This window comes from Chinchilla lanigera, unplaced genomic scaffold (assembly GCF_000276665.1).
Source record: "Chinchilla lanigera isolate Chin_1 unplaced genomic scaffold, ChiLan1.0 scaffold00006, whole genome shotgun sequence".
Taxonomy (NCBI): Eukaryota; Metazoa; Chordata; class Mammalia; order Rodentia; family Chinchillidae; genus Chinchilla; species Chinchilla lanigera.
In genome coordinates this window covers 16308964-16331964 of record NW_004955407.1, presented here as the reverse complement: position 1 = coordinate 16331964, position 23001 = coordinate 16308964, and the positions used below count along the sequence as shown (strand labels likewise).

Genomic DNA, 23001 nt, shown 5'->3' with positions numbered 1-23001 from the left:
CTTACCACTCTGTTTGTAACTCTGTAATGTCTGTACTGATCCTTTGCTATTTTGTAAAACATTGTCCATCTGTTAGTATTTTCCTCCTTTTATTTCTAAAATAAAAAAAATATTTGCTTCTAACAGATAATGCTTTTTGAATGTAAAAACTGTTTCAGCAACATGAATTATCAATCTGCACATAACTAATTTCCATACAGAACTACAGAGATATGGAAGACAAACTAAATATTTAGAAGGTGGATTCAAGGGAAATTTTGTTTTAGTCTCTATAGGCATTCTGATTTCTTACATCTAGAGAAATAAATCCAGATCTTTAAAGTTTTATTAATTAAATTCTGTCTACTTGAAGTCCAGCTATACAGTATTGCCCATGGTAATTGTTTATTCATTAATCCACATTATAATTCTGGAATTCTTCACAAAGTTCACATTGACTTTTTAATTTGAACTAAAAGTTACTTTTTTCTAATGCTAAATTAAGCAGCATTTGGACAAGGCATCAGTTATTGTGTGGATACAATCTGCTTTCTCCCACAACTTATGATTAATGCAAAATGAGATCCCTCATTGATCTCTGCTCATGCAAACACTTCACATGGAGTCCATGAAACTGCAAGTGAAAAACGAAGAGCAAATTTTGTTTTTTAAGATAGCAATAGGTGTGACTGTGAACATCTTAGTGTGACTGTGAACATTTCATAGATTTAGATATTGATATAGATATTAATAATGTTTTTTAAGATAGCAATAGGTGTGACTGTGAACATCTTAGTGTGACTGTGAACATTTCATAGATTTAGATATTGATATAGATATTAATATAGAGATAGAGATATATTACATATGTAGTATTGTTCTTGTAGACATTTTCATTGTAATGAAGTTGAGGTTGGAATAGTTGAAATAGGATACTGCTTGAAGTGAGTGAGTACATGAATAGAGCTTTTCTTGGCTTTTTCTAACTTCTATCTTTTTTTTCATTTACAGCTATTGAAGAAGAAGAAAATGAATCTGTGCCTCTATCCTTAAGCCCGGACATATCCTTAAATAAGTCACAGTTAGATAACTGCCCAAGGGACTCCGGTTGTTATATCTCATCAGGAAATTCAGATAATGGCAAAGAAGATCTGGAGTCTGAAAATCTGCCTGACATGGTACAGAAGATAACTATCACAGAGTCAAGTGACTGAATGCACATTCTCAACTGCATATCTACAGATGCACCCTCTTCACTGTTGTGCTAGGCAGTTAGCCGGAAGAGGAAGAAAGATACTTGTAAATACAACCCAAGGTTAAAACACTTTAACTTGAATTATTGTACATAACATTTATATCTTGAACTTTCCAGGAATTACAAATAAAATGTATATTCATTTTGAATACTATGTTAATATTGCACTTACCTCTATCAGAAATACGTGCAGAGTAAGACTTTGCTATGTAGCAGATATGCTTCATTTTCCAAGTTAATGATGAAACCTGAGGGAAAAATTATTTCTTCCACCTTCCAGAATTGATTTTGTGTATATTTTTACATGACTAGTAATGAAGGGTATTTCTTTTGAATCAGTTTGCTCAAGACCATCTATACTCACTTTTATATTTATTAGGAAAGTGTGTTACTGTTGAAGGCATTTTATCCTGACCCACAGTACCTTTGGTAATTATTTTTGTTTATTTCTTAACTATGTTATCTCATCTAACATGTAGATAATACATTGACACTCAATTTAGTAAAACTTTTAAAAATTATATAGATGTTTTATGTTCAAGTGTAAATATGTTTAAATTTGAATACCCCAATGTTAATAATAAAAAGAACTATACACATGTATATTTTCCAGTCCTGTGTTATTTAAGGTACATAAGTATTAAACTTAAAAAGAAAATTCTTCCTACCAAATAAGGTTATATAGTTGGTCTTAATTTTTTTGAATATTAGTGATTCCCAAATCATTATATCAGCCTCAACTCACGTATTTAACTTAATATATCTATTATGTAACTTCTTTAAAACCCTTAGGAAATACTAACCTGACATACTCAAGTGACTGATTTTTCTCTAGAAAATTTTCTCCTTTTTTATTCCCAGCCAACATGTAAATAAACTGAAACATCTTCATACTTCAAGTTTTTACTGCCTCTCATTTATCTTTATCATAATATTTAAAGATTCTCCCATGATGTGTGACATCCTTCCCAACAACTTTTACCAACTTTATGAGCCACATCACTACCCTCATTTCTCATTCTACACTCAAGCCGTAATAAGTTATTTGCATTTTTCAAACTTACTATTTCTTTCATGACTTTTGATATGCTATTTTTCTCTGGAATTTCTCCTGATGTTTTCAACATTGGAAGTCTCACTCTGTACTCTGTCTCATAATTATTACAAAAGAGTCATTTAACTCTAGGGAGCCTTCCATAATGCCCTTTTGCGCTTTCTTGTGTTTTGACAGCAGTATGTAAGTTATTGGTTAAAGAAATTCTCACATAATATTTTGTCTATTTGCATGATAATTGTCCTTCCAAAAGATTGTGACTTCCTTGTAACAGAAGTTACTTTGTTTAGTCTTTTTACTGGTATTTCAATTTCAAAAATTGAAAATATTACCTCCCTCAATGTGGCTACCATTCCCACCAGGTTATTATAGAGCATCCTTAAAGAAAGTAAAATACTAACCATAATTTAAATGAAAAAGGTAAGTTCTATGCAATTTGTTTTCTCAATTTGGTCAAGAGGACTCAGCTTCTTTCTGGAGGTGCCAGGAAATTGTAAATCAGAGAGAATCTAAAGAACTACTTGATAATAAGAACACTGAATATCTCTCATGAAGTATACAGCTACAAAATTCGATCCCTTACACATGCATTCATGCTACACAGCCCAGCATCTAATGAAATGTTTTGAGTAAAAGGAGGTTCTGAGGCTTTGAGGGAAATTAAGGGTGAGGGAGGTACTGGATTTCCACAGAGGGAAAATCAGAGGGAAGCAGAGACACCATGAAGTTCAAGTAACTAGGAAGAAGACCCGATTTCGGAATACCACACTGTGCAGGACACATGCGAAGTAAATGTACAACCCCAGAGGGAGCGACAATTGCTCCTTTTCTTCACCTATCAGATCTCTGAACCTCTAGCCTCAGTTTACTCATCATGAGGGGGAGAATATCAACAGAAAGAAAGTGGGATTTTTCTTGACCCTGGAAAGCTGAATAAAGAGAAGTGGAAAGGTTCGAAATAGCTCATCTGAGGCTTTGAAGTTTTAAGATATTGAGGTTTTGGTGTTTGTCTGGAAGAGAGACATGGGGCTGAACCTTAAGAGCAGATAGGAAAGTGATTAGAAGTTTGACATTTTAATATTTACAGGATGATACTATTAGCTTTTAGTTTGGGGCTTAAAATCCGGTGAAATTCCAAACTTCATGCATTTCTATATTTATTCAATAATATTTAGAGATGGAACATACATGCTTCCCTAAACTATTTCAGCAAAGGTGCATTAAACCAGATCATCTACTTAGAAAAATATAAGACCCTCCTCATTGTAATTAGATGAACTTTTTGGCATATACCCATGTGTTAGACCTTTCAGGGATACAATGTTTATCTAATAGAGATCTCCAGTATTTGCCAATTCAAGTACATTGTGGTAATATAAAGAATTGGAGAAATTCTCTGTAAATGGAAAAAAGTCCTCACAATGCTTCATAGATATATATAAAATTCAGATCAATTAAGTTCTAGTATCCCTTCTAGTGTACTGTCAATAAATGCATGAATGTATTTTCATCTTGAAGTATTTTATTAAAAGGTTTTCTTTTTCAAATCAACTGAATTTCCAAAGGGATTAGTTACAAAATGAAAGTACTTTAAAAATTTCTAGAATGATACACATCTAAAATTTATTAGATTTTAGACAATGTCCAACTCACTGAGGTTACAGTCAAATGCCTTGCAGCTTCCTGAGGGAAGTCAAATTGATGACCCTTCACATTGAGAAACTTCCGTTACAAGTAAAATTTCTGAGAAAAATAATATGAAGAAATTTTAGGTACTCCCTGACCTACCCCCACACACAATTTCTGTTCCCTCTACTATCATCAAAGGAAATTGCGTAATTAGCATGCAGGCTTTAAAATACTCTTTCACAAAGTGAGAAGTCATTCTAACATTATATGAAAAGGTTGGGAGAAACCTAAATTACAATAATATAAGTATGTAGAACAACCGTTTCTAAATTTAACGAGGGATTTTGGCTATGGAAATAAGATAGCAGTGACCCTCATTTTATGCTATGTCCTATTTTCCACTGAATTTTTCTGATCACACTCAGTGTTTACCTAAACGTCTATATACACTCATGAAATTGGACCATCTTCTTTAAAAACTGTATTACTTTGAACAGATCATTTATCTTCTAAAGTTAGCCCTTTTTCCTTTTCCTTATTTTACCAGGTAGTGTAGATTAACTGGAATAAAGTGTACAAAATGTTCAACATAATGTTTTTGTATATGTAAAATAACCACCACCATTTTTATACTCACAGCTTCATTTTTATTTACTATTGTCTGAATACAAAATGAAAGCTGTCTGCGTTCTACCACCATGCAGGCATGCATTGGTAGTAATTTAAGGTTTTTCAAAACAAATTGTCTGAGGGCTATGAAAACTGAGTTGGTCAGAAAGAATGAAAGAGGATCTTCTGGTTTAACAGAACTTCTGAAATAAATGCATTTTCATCATGATATTATTTATTTGTTTACTCTTGAAAAGTTGAAGAAGACACCACGTGTACTTAGCTTTGATTCTTTACTCTTGGTACACAATAAGAGTAATCATTTTTGAACAACGAGTGACTGAATATATAAATGCATGCCTACATTAATGGATGAAAAATGAATAGATTTGGGGTCATTACTGCACCATGGTCCCTGGCTTCCTACAAATTGTGGAGTTATAGCTGAGTCAGTCAAAAGTAACAGAGAGACTCCCAGGAAGTCACCCCAGATGTAGACATTCACTTTTTACAAAGCTTGTATGCATCTAGGCAAATGATCATTGGAAATCAAAGTGTCAAGAGATGCTAAAAGCTCCCAGGTATATATCGTATGGGCTTTTCATCATACCCATCCAGAGATTCTTAATGAAAACTTTGCAATATATTTTATGACTGAGGAGTCAAAAGCAGAGTACCTTTAAAAGTGACTTCTGCACATTCACTAATCTTTTTTGACCTTCCAGAGACTCAGGAGGACTGGTTGTAGAGCACTATTTTTTTCACAGGTCAGTAGTGGAACCTGAAGAATTAGGCTACAGAACTGTTTCCTCTCTGAGTTTGTGGGCACTCAGCCAAATGAATGGGTAGGAATCATTCCATTTGCCTACTAAAATAGGGTGAAAAGCACTTCTGGCACACTTTGTCCATACAAATTATACTTGTTTGCAATTCATCAACTCCCTCTCTCCTTTCTACCCATATGTAATGTAAATGATCATCTTTCTCTGAGGCTCCATAATGATGCACAACTCAAAAATTGTGATAGAATCAGCTAAAAGAGAGCAGATGGAAGTTTTTTTTCTCTGATATGAATATTCATAAAAAATAGAAAACTCAACAAAAGTAGATACACAAGTACTCGCACCCACAGGCTGAATGGACTTATGCACAGCAGTAGTTTGGTTTTCTGCAACTATTTATCTTTGAAACCTTTATTCATTTGATTCCACAACAATCACTGAAAGTACTCTGGGAAAAATGTCTGCCTTCCTATACAAAAACAAATATAATTCTCTTTGAATTGTTTGCACCTTAGAATCTATGATTCAGGAAGTAATGGTTAAATATTTTACTAGAGAAATATAATTAGAGAAAAAATTATGTAAAAAAGCTAAATCTTAAGTATTACTTTAGTAACACAAACTACAGACATTTAAAAGCACACTGCCATACCCAAAATAATGATATAGAGATAACCAGTTGTCTGGATTGCATTTATCTATTTCTTAAAAGTATTTGATTAGTTGGGGGCAAAGATGATTCACGTAAAAGTACTGAGGAAGCATCAGTGTTGCAGAAAGTTTAGGATAAACCAATCAAAAAAGAAAAAAATAGAGTACTATAAAACAGAACAAGAAACATCTTCCAGAGGGTAGCTGAGTTTTGGTAGCATAACCAAAAAAGTGGCTTTCACATCAAAATTAGATATTTCTGATTTCATCTGTGAAGTCTGGTACTCATTTGGGGAGGTTAATCTGGGTGGATGGACCCTACACATCAGTTCCTTTGGGCTCCTGTTGGACTCAGTGGATGGGCAGCGCCTTCAGGAGACTGGAAAGGGAAAGGGGAGTGAGGTCAGGGTATTTGTTCTACCTATGATGTTACCCTGTCCTGGCTATCTCCCCTAAACAAGCATCACTTGTCCTGTCAAGGTGACTTTTTATAGGACTCCTTCCCTTCAGATTCTTGTAATGCCTCCTTTACCTCATCTCCTAAGGCTTGGATTTAAATAACAGCTCTGTGGATATGGGCTACCATTTCTTGCTAGCTTTTTTTGGTTCATTTACTCTGTACATTGCTCAGGTTTTTGCAATTAGTCCCTTTATAAATAAGCCCATATATTGTCATTTTATTTCATGCAGTTAAAAATACCTGAAATGAGAATGGTTGACAGTATATACACAGACATTTTCATGATGCAGTTCAGGTCAAATGCAAAAGCAACTGTTCATTCCCTTGCTAACAAGCACAGCCATGATTACTTTGGTATAAACATAGGCTCATTTCTATTAGCACAGCACACATCTATCCATATCAATATTCATCCACAACTATGTAATTAAATATGAATGAAGTAAGTATTTCTGGCTTTAGTTTTTTCCTTCTTAATTTCATATTTCTATCATTAGTAGCATTTTTGTGCATATATATATATATATATTTGTTCACACAGATACTGGAATCAAATCTTTTCTTTAAAAATAATTTACTTTTAAATTATATTTCATCTGAAATATTGAGTAACATAGATTTCTCATGTACAAAGCCCTAGGCCTCTTAATCTCAACAAAGTTTACTGCAAAATATGGAAGCCCAGATAATTTGCATGATTAATGAAAATATATTTTAGAATATTAAACATTTAAGATGTTATCATTTAGTAAGCTTTCTGACAGAAGTTAAAAGACTATTACAATGACTGATGAATTGCTACAGTACATTAGTCCTCAGAACAGGGAATGAGCTAGAGGACATTTAAGTAACATCCTAGCATTTTTGTTTTTCCTCCCCCTCCTCTTTCCACCTTAACCAACTAGACTGTCCTTTAGTTATTTTGGCTTGATTTTAAATGGCTAAGCATAGAATTGTGGAAAGTTTAGAGAAACTTGTAAATTACATGAAAAAATATTTACATAGGGACAAAAAGCAATTCTGTTAGGCAAGGCTTTGTACATGACATCAGTCACATTAATAAAACACATTGAAAGGATGGGACAGTTTTATGGTTAGAATGGCCTTCGTCAGCAATGATAAAAAAGTGGAAAATTTCTCTCTGATCAGTGACAAGGTCACTGACACCTAGGCTTTCCATATTTAGAGAATGTAGGAATACATATTCTTTTCATTTGTTAGAAATTGTGTTTCCAAATAAAGCTCCAATTGGTCAAGTCTTCTTAGAACCTTTTCTCTGATACTCACAGAACTAATCAAACCCTATTTGTTTATTTATTTTTTCTTGTTATATTAAAATGAAATAGACCAGTAAGGATTATCAGGGAATTGTTTATATTACCTTTAGGTGAAAAGTAAGAGACCATTGAAAAAGTTGAACTATAAGAAAGATGAAAATAAATTCTTTAGGTAGGAGTAACAAGTTGCTCAATGACCTTGCTTTGGGGGAGCAAATTAATATTAACTTGTGTGATGTATACCATGAAGTTATGAGCTGCTTGTCAGAGCCCTACTGCTGAAGCCAACTTCTATAGGCAGCATCTCCTTGATAGTCCTATTTGGTTTAGAATTCTCTGGCGCACATATTATCAGGTTTAGGATTCTTCAGCACATATATTGCTTCTTTGTCAATAGTGCAAGACCTAAAGTCCCACTACTTATCATTAAAGCAAACATAGTAGGCTGAATAATTGCCTCCAAAACAGCAGACATTAATCCTTGCACCTTTATAAATATCACCTGAGTTGTGGGAAAGGTCTTTGCAGATGTGATTACATTAAGGAGCTCAGATTAAGAGATTATCCAGGATTGTGTGGATGGGACCTAAATATAATCACAAGCATCAGGGGGAGATGTGATACACAGAGAAGTCAGTGTGAAAAGAGATATTTCAAGATGCTGGCCTTGGTGGAAATGATGCAGGCAATAGCCACCAATGCTGGTAGCCACCAAGAGCTAGAAAGGGAAAGGAATGAACTCTCCCCTAGAGCTCCCAGAAGAAAAATGGTCCTAGGAAACCTTGATTTTAAACACTCGATACTAACTTTGAACTTTTAACTATAACTAGGAGAGAATAAATTTGTGTCATTGTAAGTCACCAAGTTTGTGTTAATCTGTCAGAGTAGCCGCAGTAAACTAATACAGAAAGTAAATGACTTCCAGTCCTAAACAAGAAGAGCATGACCCCTCTTTATGACACTTTCTGGTAGACTGTGAGAAAATATTATATTTGAAATAGTAAGTATAAAAAAAGAGTCTATCAATGTATGTATTTTAAAAATCTATGCATACAGTTCTTTATTTAATTAACTCAATTTTTAGCATGACAGAAACATCCTTCAATACAATAGTGGATTTATGAATATGCACTTAAGTACACACTGTTTTATCCTTTAAGTATTTTAAATTCCCACTCAGTATGAGTGTGCTTCCTTTCATCCCACTTGGAGAATAGTTGTTATGGTTAAAGAACATGAGGCAAATTTAAAGTGTTCTTATAAGACAAATACTCTCTGATTTTTTCCTTTATTAAGAGCAGGCAGAATCTTCCTCAAGTAATCTTGAGACCTGGAAATACATATTTTGCCACCTACAGAAAGAAAAGTGATTTTTTAAAATCACGGCTTTTATTCTTCCTTTCTTCATCAAATATTTATTGCACATTTTCTAGGCTCCTGCTAGTGCTTTTAGGCTCTGGGAATAGGAAGATACAGCACCTCTTCTCAAGAAGTTAAGAGTTCAGCATGTTCCTTTTGCATATTTAAAAATAAATAAATCCCTGTGGAATGTAATAAGCTAAAGTAACAGCATAGGCAAGTGTCATGGAGGCAGCTTATATAAATTTTTTCAGACACAAAAGATTTTGGAAATTCTCAAGACTCTTGGCTACTCTGTTTACTAGTGCTAGCAATCAAGTTATATCTAAGCTTGAGAAGAGAGAAACTATACCCACATAGAAGTAGGAGCAGACTCTAACACATTACATTGGAAACAATTTCTTATTCCTTCTTCTTATGGCCAAATATTTTGTACATTCACATAGAAAATAATATTCAAAGTTACAGTAAACAAGACTGAATAACTTCAGATTCTGGATCACAGAATTAGCAAATTATAGTGGTTTTCTTATAGTTTCAAAGGAAGCTACTTGTACAACAAAGATTGCTTAATTAAAATTTACCCAACTGAAAACACCTATTTATATGAAACAAATGTTTGTGTTAATAACATCAACCAACTCTTCACATAAGTAGCTAACAATAAACAATGTAATGATGCTCAGTGAATGTCAATTAAAACAAATTGCTTCTAATAAACTTTGTCCTAGATGTGTGTGTGTATATATATATATATATATATTCCTACATGGGCACACATTCACAGGTGTGAGTGCTCATGCACATGCACTCAAGAACAGTTTTGCTATGGAAATTTATGTTCTTTAAAAAGGTCACTTAGCCTTGATTGCATTTTAAATGATTTATCTTCATTTTATCTGGAAGCTCCAGGTTTAGTCACTGATAAGGAATGAATTTAAGGTAGGATCAGCTATATAATAAGAGATGGTTAGAGTGCTTAAAATAACAGCCCAGTGCAAAATGACCACTTGGGAAATTTTGCTCAAAATTATTAAGAATTTTAAGGCAGCAAGATCAGATCATTAGACTAAATACAGGCCTCTGGAAGAGCAAGGCCATGCACAAGAACTTAGGGTATATGTCTGTAAATCTGGCCCAGGTTCCAAGCATTCCTTATCAAGACTTCCTATTTGGATTTCTCCCAGAACCACAGTGTACACGGGTGAAAATGAAAATAACCTGCCTAAAAGTCACATTATGATCATATATTCTTTGAATAAGCCTGTATTAACAATAAAGCTATTCTCTGGTAGCCATTAAAATTCTATTATGATCAAAGTTTTTCATGCTTGCTTGATTTTGCTTCTCCTGTTCTAGGCAGCCTCACTCACATAACTTATGAGGCAGAAAAAATGCCTGTGTTCACCAAACTGTGTGTGTTAGTCTCCTGGGCATATTGCAACCCTCTTACACCCAGGTCTATTTGACCATCTCTGGCCAAAGTCAGGGGCTGCCTTTGAGATCCATGTCCACCTCTCCTTAGGCTTTCCTAATTTTTCTTGGGCTTCTTTCACCCCTTAATCTTCATGGCTAGAATCAAGGAATTCTGAAAAATGGGAAACAGTAAGAGAACAGCCTGAATCTCTGGGTTATTTTTGGAGGGAGTCACTGAGGAATGCCAGCTGGGCCATATTAGACTGCCACATAAAATTAAATTTTCTTGTATTACACTACTTCTAGTACACTAGTATTCTATGTTAGAGAATGTGATCATCTGAAGTAGGGGAATAGATCCCCCCATAGGTATCAAACTTGGTGAACAATTCCAATCACCCTAAAGTCTGTGCTACCTGAATTACTGAAGTCACCTTGTCAGTGGACTATAAAATAATGACCTAGCCAATAAGTAAAGTATCATCTTATGAAGATTTTTATGTTCTCATAATAGTTTGCATTCATAGTTTTTCAAATGCACGTATTTCTTACCTACATATATCTAGAGGATGCTGGACTTCAAAATCCACAGCAATAAATTACAAGGGATAGAATGACCAATAGCTAAAATGATACATTGACAAGCATCCCTTCAAATCTCACAGATTTTATTAGCTAGTCATTAACTGTCTGCCTTAGGACTTACAGACCTCCAAAATTTGAGAGTACCTAAGGCTTTATTTGGTAGAAACCTGGAATGCGAGCTGACTCTAAGTATCTGGGAGCACTCATCTTATGAATCTTAGGGCCTGGTGTCACAGGGAGGGGCAAGGAGAGATGGCCAGAGTGCTTAGAATAATGGCAAGTGTTCTTTTCCCTTTGGCTGCAGAATGTCGGCATTTATGGGAAGAAGTCGATCAAGTACTTACTGGATCTGCTTAATCAGGTATAATTGTCACCATGTGACTGGCACTTATTGGAAGCTCCTGTGTGAGACAGTGCCAGAACCAGTATAGAAGGAGCTACCTACACTAAAGAGAGTAAAAGGAAAACAACTTGTTTCTCAACACAGAAAATCAACACGATACAATAAAAGCACATGAATGTTGGAACGGGAAAAATTTAGAATCAGACTTAAGTTTGCTAGCTTAATTCCTACAAGTTTGTGAGCATCAAACATAGAACATCCAGTTTATAAAAATGGAAAAAGAATGCTAATCTCTACCCCATAGGCTATCAGGAAGCTTAAACAAGGCATCTAACGTTTCTATAAGATCTTACTTCTGTCTTGTTCATTACTTGCCTTACCGATGTTATTAACACTACCTTTAACATTTAAAAAGAAACATTTTTGTCAGGCACTTTCAAATTTATACCATAAAGATTTCCACTAAACATTCTTCCTCTCCTCTCTAAAACTTCAGACTTCTTTGGCACAGACTTATTCAAGACACAGTCTTTATCAGACATTTATCGTCACTTATTTTTGCAAAAAGCCTCACACATACTCAAATTCCAAATAGGGCTCCAGTTGTCCAAACAGTCATAAGTATAGGAAATAATACTTCATTAACTATTCATATGTATTGAACTTTCATATCCGTACCAATGGAGTTTAATGAGAGAAATTACTTTTCCACCTTGAACCTTAAAAAAGAGATTCTAATTTCTTATAGATTTTTTTCTAGGGTGTCTCTTTCATACCTTTAACTTTAATAAATGTTTTATGTACTATTGTTTATGGAGTCTAGGATAATTTTCTCAAAACAAATACCCAAAATTCTTTAAACCTAAATGAAGGCTACAAATATAAGGATCATTGACAAGTGAATTTCAGAGATATGAAACGAATGTTACATAAGTCACTACTAATAAAATCTACTATCTTTTTTCAGTAATTTCAAAGCTGCCTCATAATTTAATGTGACTGCAATCTTGATATGAAAAATATTTAGTTATCAAAAACGTGTTATTTTAGATAAATTAAGTAAAGCATTTTTAATCGTGAAATATCTAACACCTACATAAGAACCCAGACTAAATTCTATCACAATATCTAAATGAACAAACTTTGTCTTTGAGGGAAAGGAAACAGATTTACCTTGCTGATAGTATTGTGCAGTATCAATAGGCGATGTATCTATTGCCCCATCGATAGAGCTCCAGAAAATACTGATGGAGCACTTTATAGATACAAAAAAAAACCTTCATGGGACACTTCAGTAAAAACTTAAGATAATTTGTCCTTTCTCTCAAGTCTGGAATCTGGCTGGGGGGGGAGGACAAATATCAAAGACTGTAATAGAACACAATTTTGAAAGAAAAGATGTATCATCATCCCAAACAAAGAGAACAAAGAAATAGCTCTAGAGTTCAGATAAAAAAGGCAGACCTTAGAGCCCCGAGATTATTTTATTTTTCAATATTTAGTTGTTTTTCCTTTCCAGTGCATAGAGTTAAGAACAAAACCATTAAGGAACTCAGTTTAAAATTAGATATTAAATAAAGTACTTGTGGAGTCCCAAATACTTGGATACATACATGATTTACGAGATGTATCATCATTTAGTCAAAGGCAAAAGATTTATATGATCTGAAGAGAAACCAGAATATGTATTGTCATTTAAAAAAACAAATGTAAACTAATTATCCCAGAGTAAATTTCACTTTCTGACAGTAGGCCAAATGATTTATATATCACTTTTTCATCACTTTTTCATTGAGTTTATAGGAAACTGTCTGCAATTCAGTGATGAAGAGGAAATGTTTAGCATGTATAATTGTTACTTAAGCTTTTTATGTTAAAAAATAATGGTGTATAATTTATTAAATCATGAGTTGTGGGACAAGCATTTATATACTATGTACTAGGGATGTTTAGAATTCAAACATCTGATCTCAGATTTACAAGTACTTTTGTAGCTAGGAAGTCAAAACTTCCCACTAATGTGATAATACGGAGTGAGCATATGTTGAGTGCTAACTGAGCCTACTAGACATGGGTGTTCCACTAGTTAGACTATTCCCCAAACCCAAAGCAGTCATCCCTATTCCAACCTGAGTCTATGAATCTGAAAACCATGCAACTATATCCTTTTTTAACCTCAAAGTTTCATTATCTGTAATATTAGACAGGTAGGGGAGAATCCTTCAGAAAGGGTTTCCTAAACTGATCACTTATAGTATCATAAAAAACTAGTTTGACAAAATTATGCAGCAAGTACTACTGAATAATGATCAGTTTCCCAAAGAGACTGTAACAATTAAATTGGATAGGCTTTAGAGCTGCCCAGGGATTAGTAAATCATACTTCTAGGCATGTCTTGATGGGTCTTGGAGGCATGACTTTGGGTACAATATCAGGTCCCTTGCCCACTTCTTTGTAGAATGCTATCTCTTTTTTTGCAGTCCTTCCCCCATAAAGAGTGCAACTATGCTGTACCAGGCCCTTCTACCATGATATCCCTGTGTTAGAACCAAATTTAGTCTGAACACTGGACTGAAACCTCTATAACTGTGAGTCAAATTAAACATCTCCTCATTTACACTGCTGATTTCAGGTATTTTTCGCTCCAATGGGAAAGTTCACTAATACAGAGAGGGAGTCTCATCTTCATGGAATCACAGATTTCAAAGATGGGGGGCACCTAAAATGGTTCTATTCTAATTCTACCATGTTGTCAGAGAGATTTGAAGCCTACAAGAGTGAGAGATATATCCATGGACATACCTACTCACACATAAGGAAAATTTAGTCTTGCACTGAGATCTGGATTTAAGCCCAGACTGCTTCATTCCATGCTGTTTTATCATACATAAAACAGAGGGCATTGGGTAAAGATGGATATTTAACAAAATGTTCTTGTTTGAAATAGGTCTCATGAAGAAAAAGCAACTTCTCTAATCCTTAAAAAGCCTTTGAAACTTCTGTTGCCTGAAAAATACTATAATTCCAAGATAGGAAAAAAGTAGGCTTACAATAGACTACATATCATTAATATTTCATAATAACAAAATAAAAAATGTCAGTAAGATAGTGTTTGCTTTTAATTTCATTTTGTGTATGCTATCCCAGAATAAGACAATTTAGCACTCAAAGAATGGTTTTCAAGTCTTTTTCACAACTTTGTAGGAAACATGGTTTATGCCAGCAATTTAAAGAAAAACTGCATCTCCTACAAGGTGTCTTGAACTCATCAGAGCCTTGTGAAACAAAATTTGGATTAGCAAAGTGAAAATGAATCATAATTATTGGCAAATTTTATGCTAGCTTTTCTCAAATCAAGATCAATTGGTTGAGAAGAAGTGAAACAATAAGAGAAAATTCATTTCCCATGCTGCATTTTCATAAGGCTTTTGGATCCTCAAATTCAAGATCCACGCTTTCCCCAGAACTCATCATTGCTTTCTGTTAAATATGAAGGTATGGTAATTGAGGTCCTTAAATCACACATGCATGGTAGATCTGCTGTCACTGCAAGAACCATATCTTTGCAGACTGGCAGGGAAGGATGTGCTTGCCTTTCAGCTGGCAGAGCAGTCATCTTGGCTGGCATAGAAACTAATTCTGCCTTAAATATCCCTGAGCTATGCCCTGTTAGAGTAATTTGGTTAATTGAAAATGTCTGTCTTTGGAAAACTCTTTCATAATGTTAGTGTCATTTACAGGCTGCTAAGGAAGGTCTCCAGGGTTGCAATAGTGCTTGGCTGCCTACAAAGCTCATACTGATCGAGTATTTTGGCCAGAAATTACTCCTAGACAAGGGGCCATCCAATGACATGGCAGCCATTCTTTCCTGCCAAGTTGAATACTTGACCAAAGTGTCTGTGAGAGAATGGAAATCCTCCACTAAAGCACACAAAGATAAGAGATTCCCAGGACAGCCCAGACATTTCTTGATCTCAAGAATAGTATGGAAATATAACAGCCTTCAGAGTAAGATACCCAACCATCTTTAACAGTGTATTACAGAACACCTGGGGAAAACAGCAAGGGAAGAAAAAAAAATCAAAATGGAAATTCACAATTCACATTGGAATCCTAGTTGAGACAGTATGTGTTGAAACATTAAGTGTAAAAGAGGTTCAATAAAATACCAATGAATATACTATGTCTCCTTAATATTTTCCATTTTGTAATCATGTCATTTTACATCTCAGAGTTATAGTTCCTTAATCTTTAAAGCACTAATAGGAAATAGGTAAGTCTTTTAATTCTTACCCTGAAATGGGAATTTAAATTATACATTGACTATGTCTACACAAATACAGTTCCATCAAAATACATTTGTAATTCAACAAAATAGCATTGATTGAAAAGAGAAATCAGTCACTTACCAGTGAGTTCTTTTTGCTTTATTCTTCTTGTTCTGGCCCATTTCAGCTGTAAGTGGCCTCTAATTCCCCCTTTTCCTGTGTCTCTGAATCCCTTATCTCATCCTGATTTCACTGTGCTCTTTTGATTTTATCAATTATTTTATGTCCAATGATTCTGTTCTGCTTCATCTCTTCACATCTTCCCTAAAGACTATATGCCTTGCCTTGCTTCCTTGTCCAGCTTCCCATTTTATGATCCCTGCAGCCACTCCAAACTAGCAATCCTAAACATTCCCAAATACAAATATTTTAGGTGCAACAATCATTCCAGGAGTCCCCTAAAAACAGATCTAGTCTTTAGAATCTGATCCTATGCCAGAAGTGTTTCTTTGCAAAGTTCACTTGTAAAAGATGGAAAATATACATTGGTGAGCACTCTGTTATATGTCCTGAGAACCGACTATTTTTTAAAAGTACTCCACATTGTGGCAGAGCTATTTTTGAAGTTTATTTTTGAGTTAATTCTTTGCAATTCTGAATGCTTTTCTAATGATAATGATTCTATACAGAATGTTTCAAATTCCTACACTAATTCTAAATCTCTACCTTACAAAGTACATGAAGAATAGTATTGAACTAAGATATTGTAGGCTCATTTGGCTAAAGCTCTAAAGCATATAGAACTTATATAGCCTATTTGTTACATTATGGATGATAAAATGGAGATATTAAAATGTTAACTCTTCCATTCTCATGAAACACAAAAGAGGCAGAACTGAGACTCTTCTTTACTTCTAGGACTGGAAAATATCTCAATCAACACAACAATCTTAAATGATTAGTACTGTTATACATAAAAATCAAAGTGAGGCTGACAGACTCCAAGTAATTTGGTTAAATTTTACACAACTAGTACCAGCAGGGTAGTGGAGCTGGTGTTTAATCTGTTTTTTCAAACTTTATTCATGTCTTAACCTACTTTCCTCGTAGATCTACAGTCATTATTTGCTATATAGCTTCACTGAGTATCTGACTATGGTGCAAATACACCACATTTTTTTCTTTCGTTTTTTTTTTTTTTTTTTTTTTTTTTTTTTTTTTTTTTGTCTTTTTAGGCAAGAGGCACAAAGAGAAATTTATTAATAACAAAGAAAACAAACTGATGCACATGAGAATTCCAATTTCTTTTTTTTTTGAATTTTTTTTTTTATTTTAAAGAGAAGAGTAGGAAAAAGAACAATAGCATAATACACACAAAACGAGCTAAGAGAATTTCAATTTCTTGACAGCAAATCCTAATCTATCTTCTGCTCTATATTTTCTCTTTCCTTCATGGCTGAGGCTTCTCAGAGGTGTCTGAATTAGTTTTCTATTTTTTACCTACTATATATGTCATAACTTAGTACAGCCCAGATTCTGCCCCTCCACTCCACTATAATTGCTATAATAAGCATCATAGTGACCTCTTAATAGATCATTTAAATCAGTATAGATGCTTTGTGATTTATCATGAATTCCATCCTAATAAACCCATAATAGGTTGAAAATATTATAAGTGACAAATATAATTAATAAGCCTAACCTACTAAACATCATAGCTTGGAAACACCATATACTATAAAATATTAGATTGTTTACCCTCAGGATTACATGGATGACTAAGAGCTGTAGCACGTGTCCCTGCCCATCATGACAAGAGTATTATATGAGGTATTGTTTCAGATTTGATGTCTAGTTTATAATGACTGGATTGTATTTGTGCCACTGTAAATAAAAAAATCATTAATGTGAACTATGGAAATGTGTGGACTGTCTACATTTTTCAGTTAATTTTCTCATCCGTGTAGACAAGGTTCAATAGCTTTGACTACTGTCTTCCTGAAATTATTTGCTCCTTTATGTTTTATAAACTCTACCTATCTCTGAACCATTCCTTATCTATCTGATTAATAAGCTTCTCTTCCTTCTTCTGATTTTAAATACTTGTGTTCCTTCACAATCTAGACCTAGATTCTATTTACAAACAAACAAACAAAAAAACCCCAGTGGTTTTCAACTTTGCCTTAATATTGGAAATTATAATTAGAAATTTTAATATGAACACTGCTGCACAACAGGTTATAGACCTCAAATTATTTGGGGTCTTTCAGTCTTCCCTTGATTTTTATGGAAACTGTTAACATGGTCAAAATAAACATTGTCAGAATTGTGAAAATTAACCAAAGGTTTACTTTCCAATGAACATTTATTGAGGAAAAATATCTGACTCTTGATGAAATATAGCAAATATTGTAACACTTCAACTTGCTATGTTCATTTCCTCCTTATTTTGATTGTTTTCAAAAGCTACATGAGTACATAGACTGTAAAAACCAGGACCCTATGAGCATTGTACATTATAACCATCTTAATTATATCAATGAACGTGGAATATCTTTCTATTTATTTGAGTTTTTTCAATTTTTCATTAGTATTTTATAGTTTTTACACTACAGATCTTTACTTTTTTGGTTAAGCTTGCTTATAAAGTCATTTTTAATGTTATTGAAAGTGGGGTTATTTCCTTACTTTCTCTGTTTGGATAACTCATTGCTAGTGTGTACAAATGTAACTAATTTTTATGTGCTAATTGTGTAATCTGACCCTTCACTGAATTTGTGTATTGATTCCAACCAATCTTGTGGCAGCTTGAGAATTTTCTCTATTTAAGATCATGCCATCATCAAACAGAGACAACTTAACTCTTTATTCTATGTGGATGCCTTTTATTTTCTTCTCTTGCCTAGTAGCCCTGACTAGGACTTCTAGTACCATATTCACAGAAGTGGTGAAAGTGGGCACTCTCATCCTATTTTGATGTTAAAGGAAAAGGTTTCACTTTTGATCACTGAGTATGATGTTCAGAGCTTAGTAGCAATAAAACATATAACCTGATTTTAAAATGGGTAAAGGATCTAATGAGATGTTTCTCCAAAAAAGACACGTCACTAGTACACATATGAACCCAACCCTACAAAGAGTACTGAAAGATATTTCACATAGAGATAAAAATGACCCTAAATCCAAGAACATCATAAAGAAAACACCAGGCACAGAAAGCAATTAAATAGAATGGAAAAGGAGGGAACCAGCAGCAGGAAAACAATGTGATCAATACATATCAGTTATAGTCATCAATGTAAATGGCTCAATTCACCAATCAAAAGAAATGCATTGGCAAAAATGCATCAAGAAACATGCTGCAACTTATATAAACTGTATATAAGACAACTATTTCACTCAAAAAGAAACTCATAGGGTGAAAGTCCAAGGATGGAAAACAATACTCCATGTTACAGAAACACCAGAAAAGAAGGGCTAGCTATTCTTTTTGCAGTCAATGTGGGCATCAAACTTAGAATAATCAAAACAGATAAGGAAGGTCACTACATGCTTGTTAAAGGAAAAATTTAAGAAGAATAGATAATAATCATAAATATATATGCACCAAATACAGGAGCACAAAACTATATAAGACAAATATTAATAGATATGAAAAATCAGATAATCAATAACAGTTGTAATGGGGGACCTTAATACCCCATTTTCACAAAGAGATAGATCAACTAGACAAAAAAAAAAACAGTAAAAAGAAAAATAACAGAACTAAATAAAACCTGTGAACAAATGGACTTAGTAGATGTTTACAGAATGTTCCGCTCAACAACATCAGAATTCACATTCTACAGAGCTGCACTTGGGGCATTCTCTAAAATAAACCATGTACTGGCCCATAGAACAAGGTTAAGTAAATGGAAAGAAACTGAAATTATCACATGTATATTATCTGAAGACATTCTTGAAGATCAGTGCACTGAGAATGGAAATTAATGACAAAAGAAACCACAAAAACTCCATAAACACATGGAAATCAAATAACATCATTCTCAACAGCCAGTGGGTCACAGATGAAATTAATAAAGAAATAAATAATATCTCCAATGCAAGCAAAATGCAAGCAGAACTTATTAGAATCTGTGGGATGCAAGGAAAGCAGCCCTAAGAAGGAACTTTATGTCAGTGAATTCTCACATCAGGAAAACAGAATGAGCACAAATAAACAACCTAATGCTATACTTTAAGCTTCTAGAAAGTGTAGAGCAAGTCAAGGTGAAAGCTCATACAAGGAAGAAATTATAAAGATCAGAGCAAAAAATTAACAAAATTGAGAGTAAGAAAACATTACTAAGAATTAATAAATCACTGGTTCTTTGAAAGAATAAGTAAAATCGATAAGCCCCTAGCCAACCTTATCCAAAAAAAAAGAAAGAAAAAAACTCAAACCCATGCAATAAAGAATGAAAGGGGTGAAATCTCTACAGGTCCTATGGACATTCAGAAGATCATCAATATGTACTTCAAAAAGTTTTACTCTTCTAGGATGGAAAATACAGAAGAAATGGACAGATCTGCAGAAAATGTATGAAATAATAAAGCTGAATATGCTAAATTCTATCAAAAATTTAGAAAATTTTTCTCCAATATTCCTCAAACTCTTTAATGAAATAGAAAGGGAAGTGATTCCAACTAACTCATTCCTGGAGGCAAATATTACCCTCATGCAAAAACCTGAAAAAGAACAAGCAAAAAAGAGAACTACAGGTCAATCTCTCTAATGAATATAGATGCAAAAATCCTCAATAAAATACCAGTGAACAGAATGCAGCAAATCATCAAGAAGATTATACACCATGACCAAGTGGGATTCATCCCAGGAATGCAGGGATGGTTCAATATATGCTAATCAATAAATATAATACACCATATCAACAGAGCCAAAGACAAAAGTTACATGATCTTCCCAATAGATGCACAAAAGGTTTTGACATAGTCCAACACTCATTTGTGATGAAAACTTTATAGAAAATTGGAATAGATGCACTTTACCATAATCTGATAAAAGCCATCTATGACAAAGCAACAGCCAACATCACATTAAATGGAAAAAACAATGGAAGTTTTCACCCTAAGATCAGGAACAAGACAAGGACGTCTATTGTTGCATTTCTTTTTCAATATAGTTCTGAGAAGAAAAACAAGTAAAAGGAAGGACAGGCAAAGAACAAGTTAAATAATCATTATACATAGACGACATGACTCTCTACATAGAAGAACCCCAAACTCCACCAAAAAACTTTTAGAATTAATGTGCAAATTCAGTAGCATAGCTGGATACAAAGCCAACCCTCAAAAATCAATAACATTCGTATACACACAAAAAAAACTCAGTGCGAGAGAAATTAGGGAAACAATTAGGGAAACTCTGAAAAGGGAGACCCAAGAGGATATCAAAAAATGGGAAAATATCCCTTGCTCATGGATAGGAAGATTCAACATTAGAAAAAAGGCTATACTCCCAAAATTGTTATACATATTTAATGCAATTCCAGTCAAAATGCCATTATATCTCACATATCTACAGAAAACATTCCTAAAACTCATTTGGAAACAGAACAGCCCTAGAATAGCAAAGGCAATCCTGGACAGCAAAGGCAAGGAGTGGGCATCACAACCACTGCCTTGAAATTATACTACAAAGCTACTGTGATAAATTAAGAATAGTACTGGCAAAAAAGAACAGACTTGAGAATCTGTCTCAACACATTATAAGATGGAACACATTATAAGATGCAGACACAACTACAAACACACTCAGCCATTTTATCTTTGATAAAGGGGTCATACATGTTCATTGGAAGAAAAATAGCTGCTTTAAAAAATGGTACTGAAAATACTAGCTTTCCACATGCCAAAGACTAAAATTAAACCCATGTTTATCATCATGAATGAAAGTAAAGTCAAAATGGGTCAAATATCTAATGTTAAAACAGAAAAACTAAATCTACTGGAAGGGAAAGTAGGTAGAAATCTTAAAGACATAAGGGAAGGCAAAGTGTGAACGAACAAAAACTGAACTGTACAGAATATATTTCAAAGAATCAACAACTGGTTTCTCATCTTATTAAAAGCAAAAGAAACCACCAGCAGAGTGAAAAGAATACCCACAGAGTAGGAAAAAAAAAATTAGGCAACTGTCCCTCAGACAAAGGACTTCTACCTAGAACATTTAAGGAATTGAAAAAAATCAGGTCCTCCAAATTCAAGGACCCAATCAAAAAATAGGCATCTGAAATATATTTCTCAGATGAAGAAATACAAATGGCAAAATAGATGTATTTTGGTCATTCAAGAAATGCAAACTAAAACAACACTGAGATTCCATTTCACCCTAGAAAGAATCGCTGTCACCAAGATATCAACCAATAACAAATGCTGGTGGGGCTGTGAGGAAAAAGGAATTCTTATCCACTCTTTGTGGGAGTGTAGACTGATGCAACTCCTGTGGAAATCAGTGTGAAGATTTCTCAAAAAGCAAAGATTAGAGGTCCCATTCAACACAGTTATTCCCCTTCTGAGTATTTTCCCAGAATTAAAAACATCATACCAGAGTGATATATGTGTGCTCATGTTTACAGCAGCCCAATTTGTAATAGCTAAATCTGGTAAGCAACTCAAATGTCCATCAACTGATGAATGGATAAAAAAAAATGTGATAATTTTATACAATAGAGTACTACTCAGCTATAAAGAACGATGAATACCAGGCTTCTATAGGCAAATGGATGCAACTAGAGACCATGCTCATAACTGATATAAATCAGACCCACATGTGTAAACATTATATTGTATCCCTAGTGTAAGAAATTGAAAGAGTAAATAAGATCCAAATATGTACAATAGATATTGTGAAAAGAAAAGAACCTGCTCAAAACGTAAGAGAAATTGGGATGGGGGACCGGAGAAAAGAAGGAAAGAAAAATACACACACACACACACACACACAAGATAGCTAAAATAATTGTACTATGAATTTCTATTCATAAATTGAAAAGTTTGTGCTTACAATGTGTGATCAATTCTGCATGCCTATGTATTTATTTTGAGCAATTACTTTGAAGATAACCATATGCAACATATTAACCATTGTTAATTTCCTACTGTCTTGTTTTGAAAATTTGTATCACTGTTTTTATTGGTTTTTCTCTTTAAAATTAAAATAAATAAATAAATGATTTAATCACATTATCTACAAGGATGCATTTGCAATTCAGAGATAATTAGGCTGAAAGTAAAAGAATGCAGTTAGTCAAAATGAAAACTACACTGACTTCCAA

General features: G+C 33.9%; 1 protein-coding gene across 4 annotated transcripts in view; it reads left to right on the top strand.

The window, feature by feature from the left end:
* The window catches only part of Samsn1 (SAM domain, SH3 domain and nuclear localization signals 1), a 47926-nt gene extending 45799 nt beyond the window's left edge, over nt 1–2127 (top strand). For 3 of the 4 annotated variants that reach the window (XM_013503806.1, XM_013503803.1, XM_005375567.2), the window contains one exon: nt 991–2127. In XM_013503806.1, coding sequence (XP_013359260.1) covers nt 991–1193 — 203 coding nt within the window. In that variant the 3' untranslated portion in view covers nt 1194–2127. The remainder of the gene's footprint in view (nt 1–990) is intronic. The other variant, XR_001231017.1, reaches the window with a different exon arrangement.
* The last annotated feature ends 20874 nt before the right edge of the window (nt 2128–23001 follow it).